This window comes from Lepidochelys olivacea, assembly GCF_965140295.1.
Source record: "Lepidochelys olivacea isolate rLepOli2 genome assembly, chromosome: 4".
Classification (NCBI taxonomy): domain Eukaryota; kingdom Metazoa; phylum Chordata; order Testudines; family Cheloniidae; genus Lepidochelys; species Lepidochelys olivacea.
The window spans coordinates 24,354,598-24,368,191 of NC_140414.1; the positions used below are offsets into that span (position 1 = coordinate 24,354,598).

Here is a 13,594-nt window from a genome sequence, read left to right on the forward strand (position 1 = left end):
TTCCATGGCAGGACTATTCACAACAGTACATGTTCAGTACCTTGTCCAGTCTAGTTTTACATGTCCCAACCTATGGGGCTTCCTTTTCTGGTTTGCAGCTTTGTATTACATTAACCCTCACTTGTTATCTTGCTTTAAAAGGAGTTGAGGCTTGTTTTCACTCTAAGTTACCTTGAATTACCCTAGCACTAAACTCCAACTAAAGATTTGTGTGTGTGGACAGGAGTCAGGTTAGGAGCAACACTTGAGTTATACCCCAAGCTAAGACTGCAGTGAAGACAGGCCCTTAGTATCTCAGGATTGATGCTTATAACAGAGCAATCTTCACTACTACATCATGCAAAGGGATAGGTCACGGTAGTTGCTATTTCAATAGCTACAGGATTTTATGATATGTTGCCCTTTCTTTATGGTTGTATAGGCTCCCTTCACTGCACAAGTATTCCTCTTTTGGACTACACTGCTCAGCAAGCATTTCGTATTTTCATTAGGCAGTTTGGAAGCAGCCAATTACATGGCTTTTGGGAGTAAGTTGTACAAATATCCCAAAAGCCGCTGAAGAGTTTGATGCTTTCCTTTTGTTTGAACAATATATGGAACAATATATGGCTTAAAATATGCAACCGTATAAAAAGGACTTAAATCAACAATGCTGTAGATATGTATATGCTTTGGAACTCTTGTGTGCACACACTCAAATAAAATCAATTAAAAAAGAAACTGGAGTGACCTTCGTGAAAAAGCCTTTTGTTATCTTGTAAGAAAAACAGTTTAGGAAAACGTTTGGAAAGTCTTAGTTATGATATGAATGTTTAAGTTTCTGAACATACATCATGCGGTGTATTGGTTCTTACCGTTAATTCATTGATACAAAGTGCTGAAACTGGAGCCCTGTGACCTCGGAGCTGGGTTAGAAATGATAATTTGTTCAAATCCCATATGATGCAGGTACGGTCACGTGAGCCACTCACAATTATGTGATAAGCTAGTGATGCTGTTGAGCACGTGACAGTATCAGTATGACCAAGCAATGCCTGAGAACAAAACAAACAAAAATTACTGACCATTTGAAATCAAGATTGGATGTTTTTCTAAAAGATCTGCTCTCGGGATTATTTTGGGGAATTTCTATGGCCTATGTTAAACAGGAGGCCAGATTAGATGATGAGAGGGTCTTGGAATCTATGAGATGCAGCACAGAGTATATATTTCAAGCACAGGAATTCCTTACAGTACATTAATTCAAGCAAATGGAATGGAAAAATTTATTTAGATAAACTGGGACTTTCAAAAAGCAAATGATATACATTTAAGATATAAATGGATTTCAGATAATAGGAATATTTTGAAAAGAAGGGTGTTATAGTATACTGTAAATTGTCAACCATAACACTGTGACCATTTTATTCAGTTTCTTACATAATTGCCTTTAGTACAGACTCATAACAAGACACATTATTAGGCTACTAGTACACACCTTGATGGTGTGATTCACCTGAGAACTGCACCAGTAATCCTCAACAGGGAGCAGTTTATTGCACACACATATATGGCATATACACAGTATGAGCTCATTTATTTAAAAAACAAACACACACCCTATTCAGTTTTTAGAGGTTTTGTGAAATAGCCTTCCACAATGAAACACGTAGGATTCTAACAAAGAGACAAAAGAAAACTCCAGGGAAAAGTTATAAACACATTTCTCTCTCCTTGTTTTATTATTTTAAAAAAGTTTGACACCTTCTGCTTCCTCCAAGCCCATACCAGGATCTCAGCTGTCTATTTTCAGTATCCATGTATGTTCCAGTGGCCATTTAAAATTTCCTATAATATAGCTCAATTGTGAATTTTAGATAGCTCCCTATTTAATTGTTAAAATAGAAAATTAGTTAAAAAGGAACTTTGGGCCATAAACTGTGAGTGAAAAAGCAGCTGGCAAATTGGAAGCAGGGGAAGATCAGAAGCGTCATTTTCTCTTCTGAAAACACTCCTGCCTTTACATCTTACTGTTATCCAAACAAGAGCCCTAGAACAGCTCTTGATTCAGGTTTTTAAGTAATAGTTAACTTAAAAGGCAGCTTTTCTAGTGCTCTAGATTGCCACAGCCTGAAGCAGCAGAGACCAGAGGAAATATTATCTTTTCCTTCAGGGATCCCAGCTGTGCACTGCTTGGAGTTGGTGCACCACAGTCATCACCGAAGTAGTACAATGGCCGCTATGGCTTTAGACAATGAGTGTTACACACCATATTCTAGTAGCAAATGAAAGTTCTTTTAACTAACTTCTGTATTTGCTCTTACACATTAGTTAAATTGTACCTCATGAAACACTCCTGGTTATAAAGATTAGTTACCTAGAACTATGTAATATCATTTGTAAAACACTTGGGAGTTGATTCAGAGATGCAGGAGATTTCATGCTAACTTAGAGATAGTTGGCTTAGTCTAAGTACGTTATACAAAAAGCGATGTACTGAGGCAACAAAGCAAGAAACATCATAAAGCTTTTCTAACCAAATACACCCTGCATCCCCAACACTACACTACCAGGACTGCCAGGTTTTTGTCCTGAAAACCGTTATTTTCAAATTTTGAAGAGAAGGGGTGAAAGATTTCAGTAAAATCTGACAATTCAAATGGTAGTGGAGAGTCTATCTGTGAATTTTGCAAGTTGCTGGATGCTATTTTAAATAGGCTAAAAATTGGTGCTTATACTCCATGCAGTATTTCAGAAAAGTGTTCTCTCCCTGCCCCCAGGAACACTTTCCAGTGACAAAATACCTTCACATTTTCACACATCCCCAAAACACTTTTTGCTTGGGATTCTTTTTAAAGCAAGCCACTGTTTCAGCTCCAGAGTGCTTTTATTCAGTGACTCTAGAATGGTAATCTGTTCAGTCAGAAGTTCTACTGCAATGTGGAGCCACTGAGTCCCCCCTTCCTCCTCTGACCTTGGAACATGATTTTATTTATCTATTTTTTTTACCTGTTTCAGAGTGAGTGTTTTAGCTTTTTCTTTGGAGGTGCCCATCTCCCACACACAAACCACTGTGCTTATTCCTCCAGTGATGACCAGTTTGGGATTTGGACAGATTGCACACAGAATCTGTCCCCATTCTGACAAACATTCATAAACAATCACTGCCTACAAAATAAAAAATAAAGACAAAGTGAAGAAGGCATACATCTAGTCTTGCAAGTTTGTTGTTGTTAGCATTAAGTCTTTTCAAGGAAACTTCAGCACAGTCACCGTCATTTAACTGATCTCAGAAGTTGGCTCAGAAGAAATACATGAAAGTAACTTCAGTAAAAAAAATATATACATAGTTTGAACACCAAGAATAAAACAAAACACAATTTACAACTGTTTAGGATTTGAGATTAATCTATACTAAATGTTTATCATGCAATTAAATTGGAAACAATGCCAAAGCATATAGTGAGAACATTACATATTTGTTCCCGATGAACACTGGCTCTTGCAGCTAAAACAATTGTTTTCCTTCTCTCAACTCCCCTCCCATCCTGCTGCAATTCCCAGACTAGTAGCCATTATCAGGCAATACTGACCACTTCTCCAGTAGCACACAAAAGGGTTGTTTTTGGCCAAAATAGGCCCGAACAAGAACCAGTCAGACGCGCCTGAATGTTAAGAAATCTGGATCCTGATCTGGATTTTAGGGATCAGGTTCCTTGCCAGGGCCAAATCCTGCATCTGTATTATTGAACAGGCAAGGCTACCAGATCGAGCCTATTATGCTAGGTACTCATTAATGTGTAAGGAATAACAGTCCCTGCCCCAATGAGCTAACAATCTTGAAGACAAGACAAAATATGTGTATGAAACGAGTGAAAAAAAAATAGGAGCTGTACAATTCTTAAGCCAATCACGAGCATCAGTTGCATCTCGCCACCGGCCTAACTGTCACAGGTTGCAGTTTTCTCAAGAGAGTGTTACATTACGCTTCCTGACATAAATGGGAATTTGCCTGAGTAAGAATTCAATAAAAAGCGAGTCTGATCTTCAATTTTTGGCCCCTAGTTTACTCAGGAGAAAGTTTCTCTCTCTTCTTTGGGTTTTCATCTCCTACCTTCAGTGCCAACCTCTGCCACAAGATGGTGCCAAATCAGATACTGTAGATTTACAGTAGAAACCCTGAAGTTCATTCTTGTTTATTGTATTATGGAAATTAACCTTTTAGTAGCAATCATAGAATCCTAGAATATCAGGGTTGGAAGGGACCTCAGGAGGTCATCTAGTCCAACCCCCTGCTCAAAGCAGGACCAATCCCCAATTTTTGCCCCAGATCCCAAATGGCCGCCTCAAGGATTGAACTCACAACCCTGGGTTTAGCAGGCCAATGCTTAAACCACTAAGCTATCCCTCCCCCAAATCGGTTAACTTGATTTTCCTATCATTCTTCAGGTGAACACTTCAGCATAAATACTAATAAAGCAGATACAGTACAGACAAAATTCTTTCCTTTGTATGCACAATATATTTTCAGAGTTAGATTTTAGTAGAGAACACATATTAAAACATCAGAAAAACTTAAAATTCAGATCACAAACCTTGTCCGACTCATATGTTCCCAGTCTACAGCTGAGGTCTGCATAGCCCCAAGCAAAAGTTTTATTCCAGGTAGGTGGAATGAGAACCTTATTTTGCTCTACTGCCAGAATTCCTTTATCTGTGCAAACTATCTGGCCCACGGGCTCCTTGAGTTCTGAACAACAAACAACAACGTGTTTTATGTTACTGAAAACACACAAAAGCACAGCCATCACATAACCCTGTATAATATTGTTTGTAATTATGTGACAGCCCCCTCTGATCACAGTACAAATACCGTGATGCACCATAGAAACTGAAATCGTACACTGCTTACATTATACAAATATCAGTTTAAACTGTAATGATGTCACGTGTACTATAATCCTATCAACTCTCACAGCTAGACACTATCAGTATTTGAACTGATGTCCTCGGGATGCCTAGGTACTGGCACTTCCATTGGTGGCACTCTTCCCTCAGTCAGTAAGGGACAACATGTTGCTGGATATGCTGTCTTTCAGACAAAACATGGAAGTAAGAGTCTGAACACCTGTGGTCATTAAAGAGGACATTGCATTTTTTTGTACAGCAAAAACATTGATTCTAAAATCCCAGCCAAATAATTTTATTTGCCACATTTCAAATTTGATAATTATAGTCTGCCTACCTAGCTTGCCCTAGCATTTTCAAATGGAGATGGCTATTCTTCACTTGCTCTCTAAGGTGACAGTGGAGTATTGATGTGCTCTGTTAAACAGCTGCTCCTTTCTACCCCAGAGGTGGATGCTTTTCAATCGTGAATGAAGTAATCACTAGAATATCCCGTACCTAACTCACATCGAGTTTGTAAAGTGTTCAATATCTTCAGCTGGAAAACATGATATACGTGCTAAATATAATTTATTAATGAATATTTTAGAACATGTCAGTTGGAACCCAATTAAATTTAAAAATGAGTTATTAACTATTTTTATAATTTTACTATCTTCTTGTGGCTGAAAAAATTAAAGCCAGACATGAGCAGGACATGACACTATTGCTTCTGTGTGGCTATTGACAGTACCATTTCTTGCCAGTATCCAAAATGATCCTTGGAAGTCTTGAGAAAGTACTTTTCTCCCATGGTAACACACAAAAACTGAGGTTCTGTGGGGCACTCAAGCTAGATTTAAACATTTTAGATTGTGGGTGGGGCACCCTCAGTAGCAGGTTCTCAGCTCTGGAATTTGCTTCCCTTGATGGTTTCAGACAGTTCGTTGAAATTAAACACAAGGTGTTAAACTTTAGGGTGTGGCTTAAGGCTCATTCTTTCCCCTTCAGGCCTTGTTTATGAAACAGTTAAATTTAGTTAAAATTGGTACAACTTTCTTGCATAGACAAGGCCTAACTCAAGTAGGGCCTCTCAGAATCTTAGAGGATTGGAGTGTTAAATCTGGAACTCTAGTGGAGTATGAAACCCAAGAGGTAAGAAAAATCAGAAAAAGGAACATTTATTTAGCAAGAACTATGAACACTCTAGCAAGAGACCAGGAGTAAGTACTGTGGTGAGTTTTACCTTTTACAGGTGCAAGGGAAGGCCTCAGGTTGTCTAAATGATGAAAAAAGATCTTGTCATTTGTGGAACCTGGGGGGACAGACATTCCAACTACATCTCCATTGATTCGGCTTCTAACTCGCTTTGGTGGGTGTGGTTTTTTAAATAGCTGCAATATGTGGGATAGGAAATCAAACACGAGTTAGTGACAAGATTCCCATCAGCAAAGACTTTTAAAGTTTACCAACAGTATCAGATTTACTTTAAAAAAATGCTACACATTAGCAAATGTATATAAAGTTCCGCTTATATTTTATACACGTTTTTGTTAAATATTCAAGAAAAATACAAACCCCAACTAGAATGCAATGAGCATACATTTTTCATCAGGATTTTACTTTTTAGAAAACAATTAAAATAGCCAAGTTGCTGTTTACAATGATTTTACATTCTTATTTCAGACAAACAGAGAACTTCCTTTTGGCTTTGTAACAAACTGCTGATGAAGCAGTATCATAATATTGCTATCAGTATGATAAATATACAGGTAACAAATATTGAAGAATGCATCCAGTTTTTAGAAGTCTCTGCTGAAAAATCTAGGGCAAAAATAAGTTATTCTCCATCCTTTCACTTACTGCTATTGTTGGATTTTTACATTTGAAGTATGCAGAATGAACGAGCAAAATTCTCTGTTGAGGTTATTAAAATCAGCTTCCTCTATAGTGCAGTCTGCGTTCTGGAACACATGTGCCTTGTATGTAGGACAGCTAAATTTTACTATAAAGATTGAGCTTTTGAACTCTGTTGGCCAAGGTATATCCAGTTTACAAGTGCATGTTTCAATGGGTAGGAACAACATATCATTGGATTAAGGACCATCTCTAAAATGCTAGCTAATAGCAGAGGGCAATTTTGTGAAGGGAAGACAGATAAATGAATTTAGGTCTATAAATATTACTACATTTATCATAATCTGAACTACAAACTGGTACTTTTTCAAAGTTAAACTATGTAAATATATCCCACAAACACCAGGTCACATTGTTGGAATAATACAGACAATCAAAGGGTAGAAAAGAGTCTCAGTGGGCAGGGAGGAGTTGATTATAGATGACACAGAAGAATCAGATTCCGCCTCACGATTGTTCTTAGCCAATCATGTGATGATGAGTCAGTAATTTTCTAATGTGTACCACCTTCTGTGTCAACACTGATCTCTTGAGCAATGTTAAGCAGACTGTGGTTGGAAATGGCCCATCAGAGGTGAAAACAGGGTCCGGGACTTGTCCTGCTCTGCATGTGCCGTGGCTCCGCGCGGCTTCCGGAAGCAGCAGCATGTCCCCCCTCTGGTCCTATGGGTTGGGGCAGCCAGGAGGCTCCGCACATTGCCCCTGCCTCAAGCACCACCCCCACAACTCCCATTGGTCGGGAACCGTGAGCATTCATGGCCCGCCATACCATTTCCATACCCAGATGTGGCCGTCAGGCCACAAGTTTGTCCACCCCTAGTCTAGTGGGCACCATCCAAAGTTCCTGAGTGGCATCCGCATTTTAGGATGCTTATCCAAACTCTAAATATTGAGGAATTTCCCCTCACTGGTTTTCTATGTATTTTTGCTTTACTGACCGTTGGGTTTGCTGCACTTCTGATTGTGAAATATGACAAACTGATGCAACCTACACTACTCCTCTGCCACCTTTGGGAAGGTATTAGAAGTACTTGTATATTCCCAGTCCAAGCATGGGAAATACCTGCTGATATCAATAATACCTCACCTAATGGTAACAAGGCAAAAGGAAACTTTTCAGGGGGTACCTATTGTACGTATGGCAAACCCGAACTCCTTTATCCAAGGGAAATTCAATAAACTTTCCTTTTGGTATTTAATAATTTACAATGACCTCTCAAAGAGAATTTCACCACCCTTCAAAGCTTCAATCCTTTTTGTTTTTAAAGGTTGTCTCTAAATTCTTCCATTCAATTCTAGCTAGTGGTTTATGCCAGCCCTGCCAGAACCAATGTTTTTAAAGCAATTATTTAATAATTTATTTTCAACAGCTACAGTACAAATAATAAGAGCATAAGAACGGCCATACTGGGTCAGACTAAAGGTCCATCTAGCCCAGTATCCTGTCTTTGACAGTGGCCAGTGCCAGGTGCCCCAGAAGGAATGAACAGAACAGGTAATCATCAAGCGATCCAACCCCTGTTGCCCATTCCCAGCTTCCGGGAACGAGAAGGTGCCACAGAAAACTAAGCAACCACGTTAAAAAGAAAAAAGGGAAATGATGTATTCCTAACTAAATTTACTACAAGACAACTTGAACAATTAAATTTCCTGTGCACTATGTTGCAACTGTATTCTATCACACAGCAAAAAGCCCGGGAAGAATTTATACTGCACTACCCTTTTGCAGTAACACACTAGCTCTCTGATGGTTTGTTGTTTTTTAAGCTCCTCCATAAGCTCTTGCCTCTACTTTTGGAGCATGAGGAAAAAGGGAGAAATCTCAAGTCTTACTGACAAAACCCAAAGTTGATGTTAGATGCATTGAGAATGGGTTCATGTGTAAGTGAGTCTCCATTTCTGCAAATGTATTTACAACCACAAAACTTGCACTTAAGTTCCAGACAAAAAACAGAAATGCACACTAGAAACTTAAATACCAAATATGTTTTGACTGGAATTACTTTTTTATATTAAAGCATTTGGAAATTCTTGGATTTGAATATTTTCTGGCATATAATTACAATAGGTTAAAGAACATCCTCACCTGTTTGGGTATCTGCCCAAAGTTATTAATGAATCCTATGGTAGCTGTCTCTTTTAATGGGTCATTTATGTTGTATATATCCACTTGCCCCTCATAAAAGAGATGATGGAAGACATTTACAGCTTCTACCGCAGCAGGGCCTTGCTGTTTATAACCAAAGATTAAGTCAATCCATTCATGCAGATGTGCGCTCACAAAATCACATTCCAAAGCCTGTAATTAAAAATGTATGCATTAAACTGAGCAGATAGTCACTGACCGAGTCTATTATCTGACTGTGGTGGATGAAATTACTCAAAGTATTTGATATGTTTAAAGGAAAAGCAGTATAATAGCACCTTATTAGCTGCCTCAGCCAATACTGATACCAAGAGCAAATGGAGGACCATTGGTTCTTTAGTCCATCAGCATGCCAGGGTACCTCCCCAAGATGCACTTCAAATAGAAAAGTCACCACAAAGGATGCATTGAGCTCCTTAGACTGGTATTTAAGTCCAAATAAACTTCCTACATTTTTTATTATTAAAATGTTTATTACCTCCCGATGAACTCTAATAAATTCCCGAGGATCTCCCTTTGCCCATGGGGGAAGTATCACATCTCCAAGCTTAGTGCCATTCTGTTTGCAACCTACAAAATAAATTGAAGTTTTAAAAGCAAAAAAGACAGTGATGCATCTCAATACAAGAAAAAACAAAAATCATATGAGTTACAGTGGCACATGCTTTATAAAGTTAGTGATTCAAGAAATTTCTCAGTATTTTTTACTGTTGTTTCTAATAGCCCCTTAGAAGCCCGAAAATTGTGTCCTTACTGGAAACATGTTTCTCCATTGGGTATATATTTTTTTATATAGCGTTGTTTGTGAGTGCTTGAACTATTTGTAATTTTTAAAAATATAAAATAAAGACACAAAGTTATTTCAGGGGACAGGGTAGACACATAGAATTCTATGTTCCTTGCGCATATATATAAAAAGAGATAATTTCAGTTTCCCATCCTTTAATGCCCCTTTAAAATGTAACTTTAATAGGTTTTTAGCTATGAGGATTTATTTGATGGGTTATCTAACCTTCTGAGAATTTTGAATAACGGTCCAGTTACCTTAATAGTTTTCACTACAGAGAAGCTAAACAGTCTTTAGCCCTGCCTAATAACAAGGTTTTTAGAACTTTAATTTCATCTTACTATAGCTGTATTTTCTATTTAAATGGTTCTGTGTCACATGGTAGATATTTTGTTAGGTATGATGTCTTTGTAGAATAATGGAAACAGCCCATGCAACACCCTCTTGCAGCCATACCACAACCAGGATCCTTTTTGCATATTTGGCTTGTACTGAATAATGACTGGGTTTTTTAAAAAACAACTTCAGAAAGCTCTACTCCATCCTTTCAAACACACATACGCACAAGTTTTAAAAATACAAAATGAGAAATATCAGAATATGAAGATAAATTTCTCCGATGGAGTGACCTTTTGGATGTTCATTTTAGTAGACTTTCTTTACAGTCACTTTTTGAAAGTTTTACACTTTTTGATAGTTTAAACCTGTCTGGTTTTAAGTAAGGGAGGACTAGCAGGAGTCAAATGACTAATTACTGAATTCAGTGCATTTTCAGTGATTTATATGCCAACAGGCTGTATAATAGAGGAAAATAATCCTGAGATGAAATGGTGCAACAGCAAACAGTAAAAAGGCATCCCACTGGTAGAATCACACCGTGATTCATTTTCTCCATATAAGGAAGACTTTTTAAACTACCAGAATATATTCATATTGTGTGTCCTCCGCTGTAAACCTTGAAGGACTGTTTCTTCAACCTTTATTCACATTGAGAAGAACTACAAAAGTCCCACTCTTGAGTTCATGGGATTATGCTTGTAAATACCACTTAATATAAATAAGGCTTGTAGAACTGGACCCTGAATCTTTTATTCACAGAAGTTTCAATTTTGTTGAAAAACACATTGAAAAGGGATAGAAATGTGAGTTTTAGAATATAAGATAGCCTGTGATAAAGGTTAAGAGGAAACTTTCCCTAATATCTTATGTCTGAATGCATCTGATGAAGTGAGCTGTAGCTCACGAAAGCTTATGCTCAAATAAATTTGTTAGTCTCTAAGATGTCAAAAGTCCTCCTTTTCTTTTTGCAGATACAGACTAACACGGCTGCTACTCTGAAATATGTCTGAACAGATACAGTAACTGCTATGTTCTTGGGTCTGAATGTGTCATTAGAGATCCTTGGTTCAAGCTTCTAAACTCTTAGGAAATATTCTGCACCAATGATTTTGATTTTTAAAAGATGCGGATGGTTAGTAATTCCTGTTATTGAATTTGCAGCATAGAACTTGAAAAAACTGAAGAGTTAATCTCGTAACAAATAATATGACGCTATGGCAACACTAATATTTATCTGACATCAGTTATTTTATCTTTCAGAGATCTGACCTGCCAGTAGTTGAGCAAAATTTCACTGCAGTTGAATAAATAACTAACAGTGGAAATTATCTATCAAGCTTTAAACACATTTCAGCTACTTTCCCTTAAAGAACTTCACTCCTAGAAGTCTAAATATCAAAACTGACAAACACATTATGCAAACCTTAGGTTATGTCTGTCCTTTAAGCACTTTTGGCCTGAGTATTGAAACACTACTTTAAGACGGGTAGATTGATTATATGGCAGAAAAATATAGTAATCAGAAATTCTCCTACCAAAGCAAGATTTGCTGAATGCATGAGTTCTAATAAAAATGCTTCCCTTGGAAATGTAAATTTATCGTTCAATTTAATTTCTAAAATGCAGTTTTATATGAGTTGTTAAAATGAATATTTGGTGTTTAAGAAAACATCTTCATTCATCGAAAAGAAAAAGTCAAGAGTTACAAACGCACTGTCCAGATTTCCCTATATAATTGCACACAAACACACAGCATTGGGAAATACATATTCCCATAATTAAAAGATAATTGAGGCCCAGTTCCAGTAAGCCATCTGCCATTTTCTTACCCTGTTACATAAATCTTTGTTACATACATTTTACTGAACTTGTTTTATGTCTGGACCCGCTTTCACTGTTTTCACATCCATAACATGATACGAGCAGCAGCTTTTGCCTACCTAGATCAAAGTTATTGGAGTTAAGCAGAAACTCCGGGAGGTAAAAGAATTCTGGGATGAGTTCCTTTACATCTGCCATGTTGTGCTTTGATGCTGAATACCAGGCTTCACGCACACTGTGAAACATTCTGTCAGCCAGGTCAAAGTGGCCACCCTGTAGAATGAAATGAGAAGCATCTTTATACCGGAACATTTTTCAGCCCAGCAGACTCAGCCAAGGTCTATAACACTGTAAAATAAAACCATTTGGTAATGCTTTATCTTAGTCAAATAAATACAATAATAAAAAAGGAAAAAACCTCTCCTGCAACAAAAGGGTCTAAAACTATGTTTTTTTCTATCAGTTGCTATAATCTTTCTTTGCAATAATGCTAAATATGAAGCATAAAAATATAAATCTACAGGATTTATCTAGCCTTATTCCAAATATTAGTCTTTTTGGTTGAAATGCTGGCCCAAAGAAAATAAATGTTCTTGCCTGATGGTTTCCAGCTAAGAAAATATTTAAAATGTAGCACTGTGAACCCAATTAATTTTCGAGCTCTCAGAAAATTCCAGGCTGTGCTAATGTTTGGTTAATTTGACTCTTAATACTATACTGACAAATCAGTTTAACAAATGAGTCATTAAACACTTGAGAAGCAAATAAGAGAAACTAATGCATGAGTTCTTTTAACAATAGATGAAGTAGGATTTGAACTATTACTTTATTGAATAAAAAGCTGTTTTTTCTCTGTTGAGTTTTCATGCAGCGTACATTTTCAAAACGTTCAGACTTCCATCTGAAGGATCATATACATTTGCCCATGAAATCTCTTTGCTATTCTAGAGAGAGTAACTATCACCAAGAAGAAAACAATGCCGCTACAGCACTTCCTTTCTTCTGCCATGCTCAGTGAGAATCAAGTTACAAGATGATTCACATTTTTACCCATTTTCAAATTTAAACATGACAGAAACAGAGAAAAATGAAATCTCACACAATTTACCTGTAACCTTAAGAATATCTGTGTAAAGGGCTCCATTCGGACAAGATAAGAGGCCACTATCATGGCAGATGAATAGTGAGTACCATAATGATAAGCTGGAGTTTCCCCTGATAAAGAAAAATTAGAAGTCATAAATGAAGAGGAAATAAAGAGGAAATGTTCATGATAAAATCTGCAGTAAATTAAGAAATTAATAGGTTTAAGAAGTGCTAGACTGTGAGAACAGTAAGACCCTGAACACATTAAAAATTGGTATTTGCAGCTTTCATATTTGCGGAACTAAGACTATTTAAACTTTATGATTTGACATTGAAACCACTTACTTAAACTTTGGCAGTAATCCACTAGTCATAATTCAACAGTCTTTTGCCCAGCAACACTGCACATTAAGCAGTTTTATACTTTGAATAATTGAAACATTCCAAGACAGTTACAATTACTTCTTCTAAAGGAGAATTTTTACTTTTAGTCTGTTCTAAGATGTGGAATTAAAGGCTTAGTGCTCTAATATTTCTCAGAATTGCTGACTACAGATTTTGTAAAGATTTTATTTTATTCATTTGCTGGCAACAACAAGCCATCTGTACAAATGTCTTCACACAATTCTGCT

General features: G+C 37.1%; 1 protein-coding gene across 2 annotated transcripts in view; it reads right to left on the bottom strand.

Annotated features, from left to right (window-relative positions):
• WDFY3 (WD repeat and FYVE domain containing 3) overlaps window positions 1-13,594 on the bottom strand; it is a 261,096-nt gene that overhangs the window by 8,421 nt on the left and 239,081 nt on the right. For both annotated transcript variants that reach the window (XM_084627016.1, XM_084627015.1), the window contains 8 exons: window positions 12,985-13,091; window positions 11,996-12,149; window positions 9,408-9,499; window positions 8,870-9,082; window positions 6,113-6,260; window positions 4,575-4,729; window positions 2,989-3,147; window positions 855-1,034 (listed from right to left, as the gene is read on the bottom strand). In XM_084627016.1, coding sequence (XP_084483142.1) covers window positions 855-1,034; window positions 2,989-3,147; window positions 4,575-4,729; window positions 6,113-6,260; window positions 8,870-9,082; window positions 9,408-9,499; window positions 11,996-12,149; window positions 12,985-13,091 — 1,208 coding nt within the window. The remainder of the gene's footprint in view (window positions 1-854; window positions 1,035-2,988; window positions 3,148-4,574; window positions 4,730-6,112; window positions 6,261-8,869; window positions 9,083-9,407; window positions 9,500-11,995; window positions 12,150-12,984; window positions 13,092-13,594) is intronic.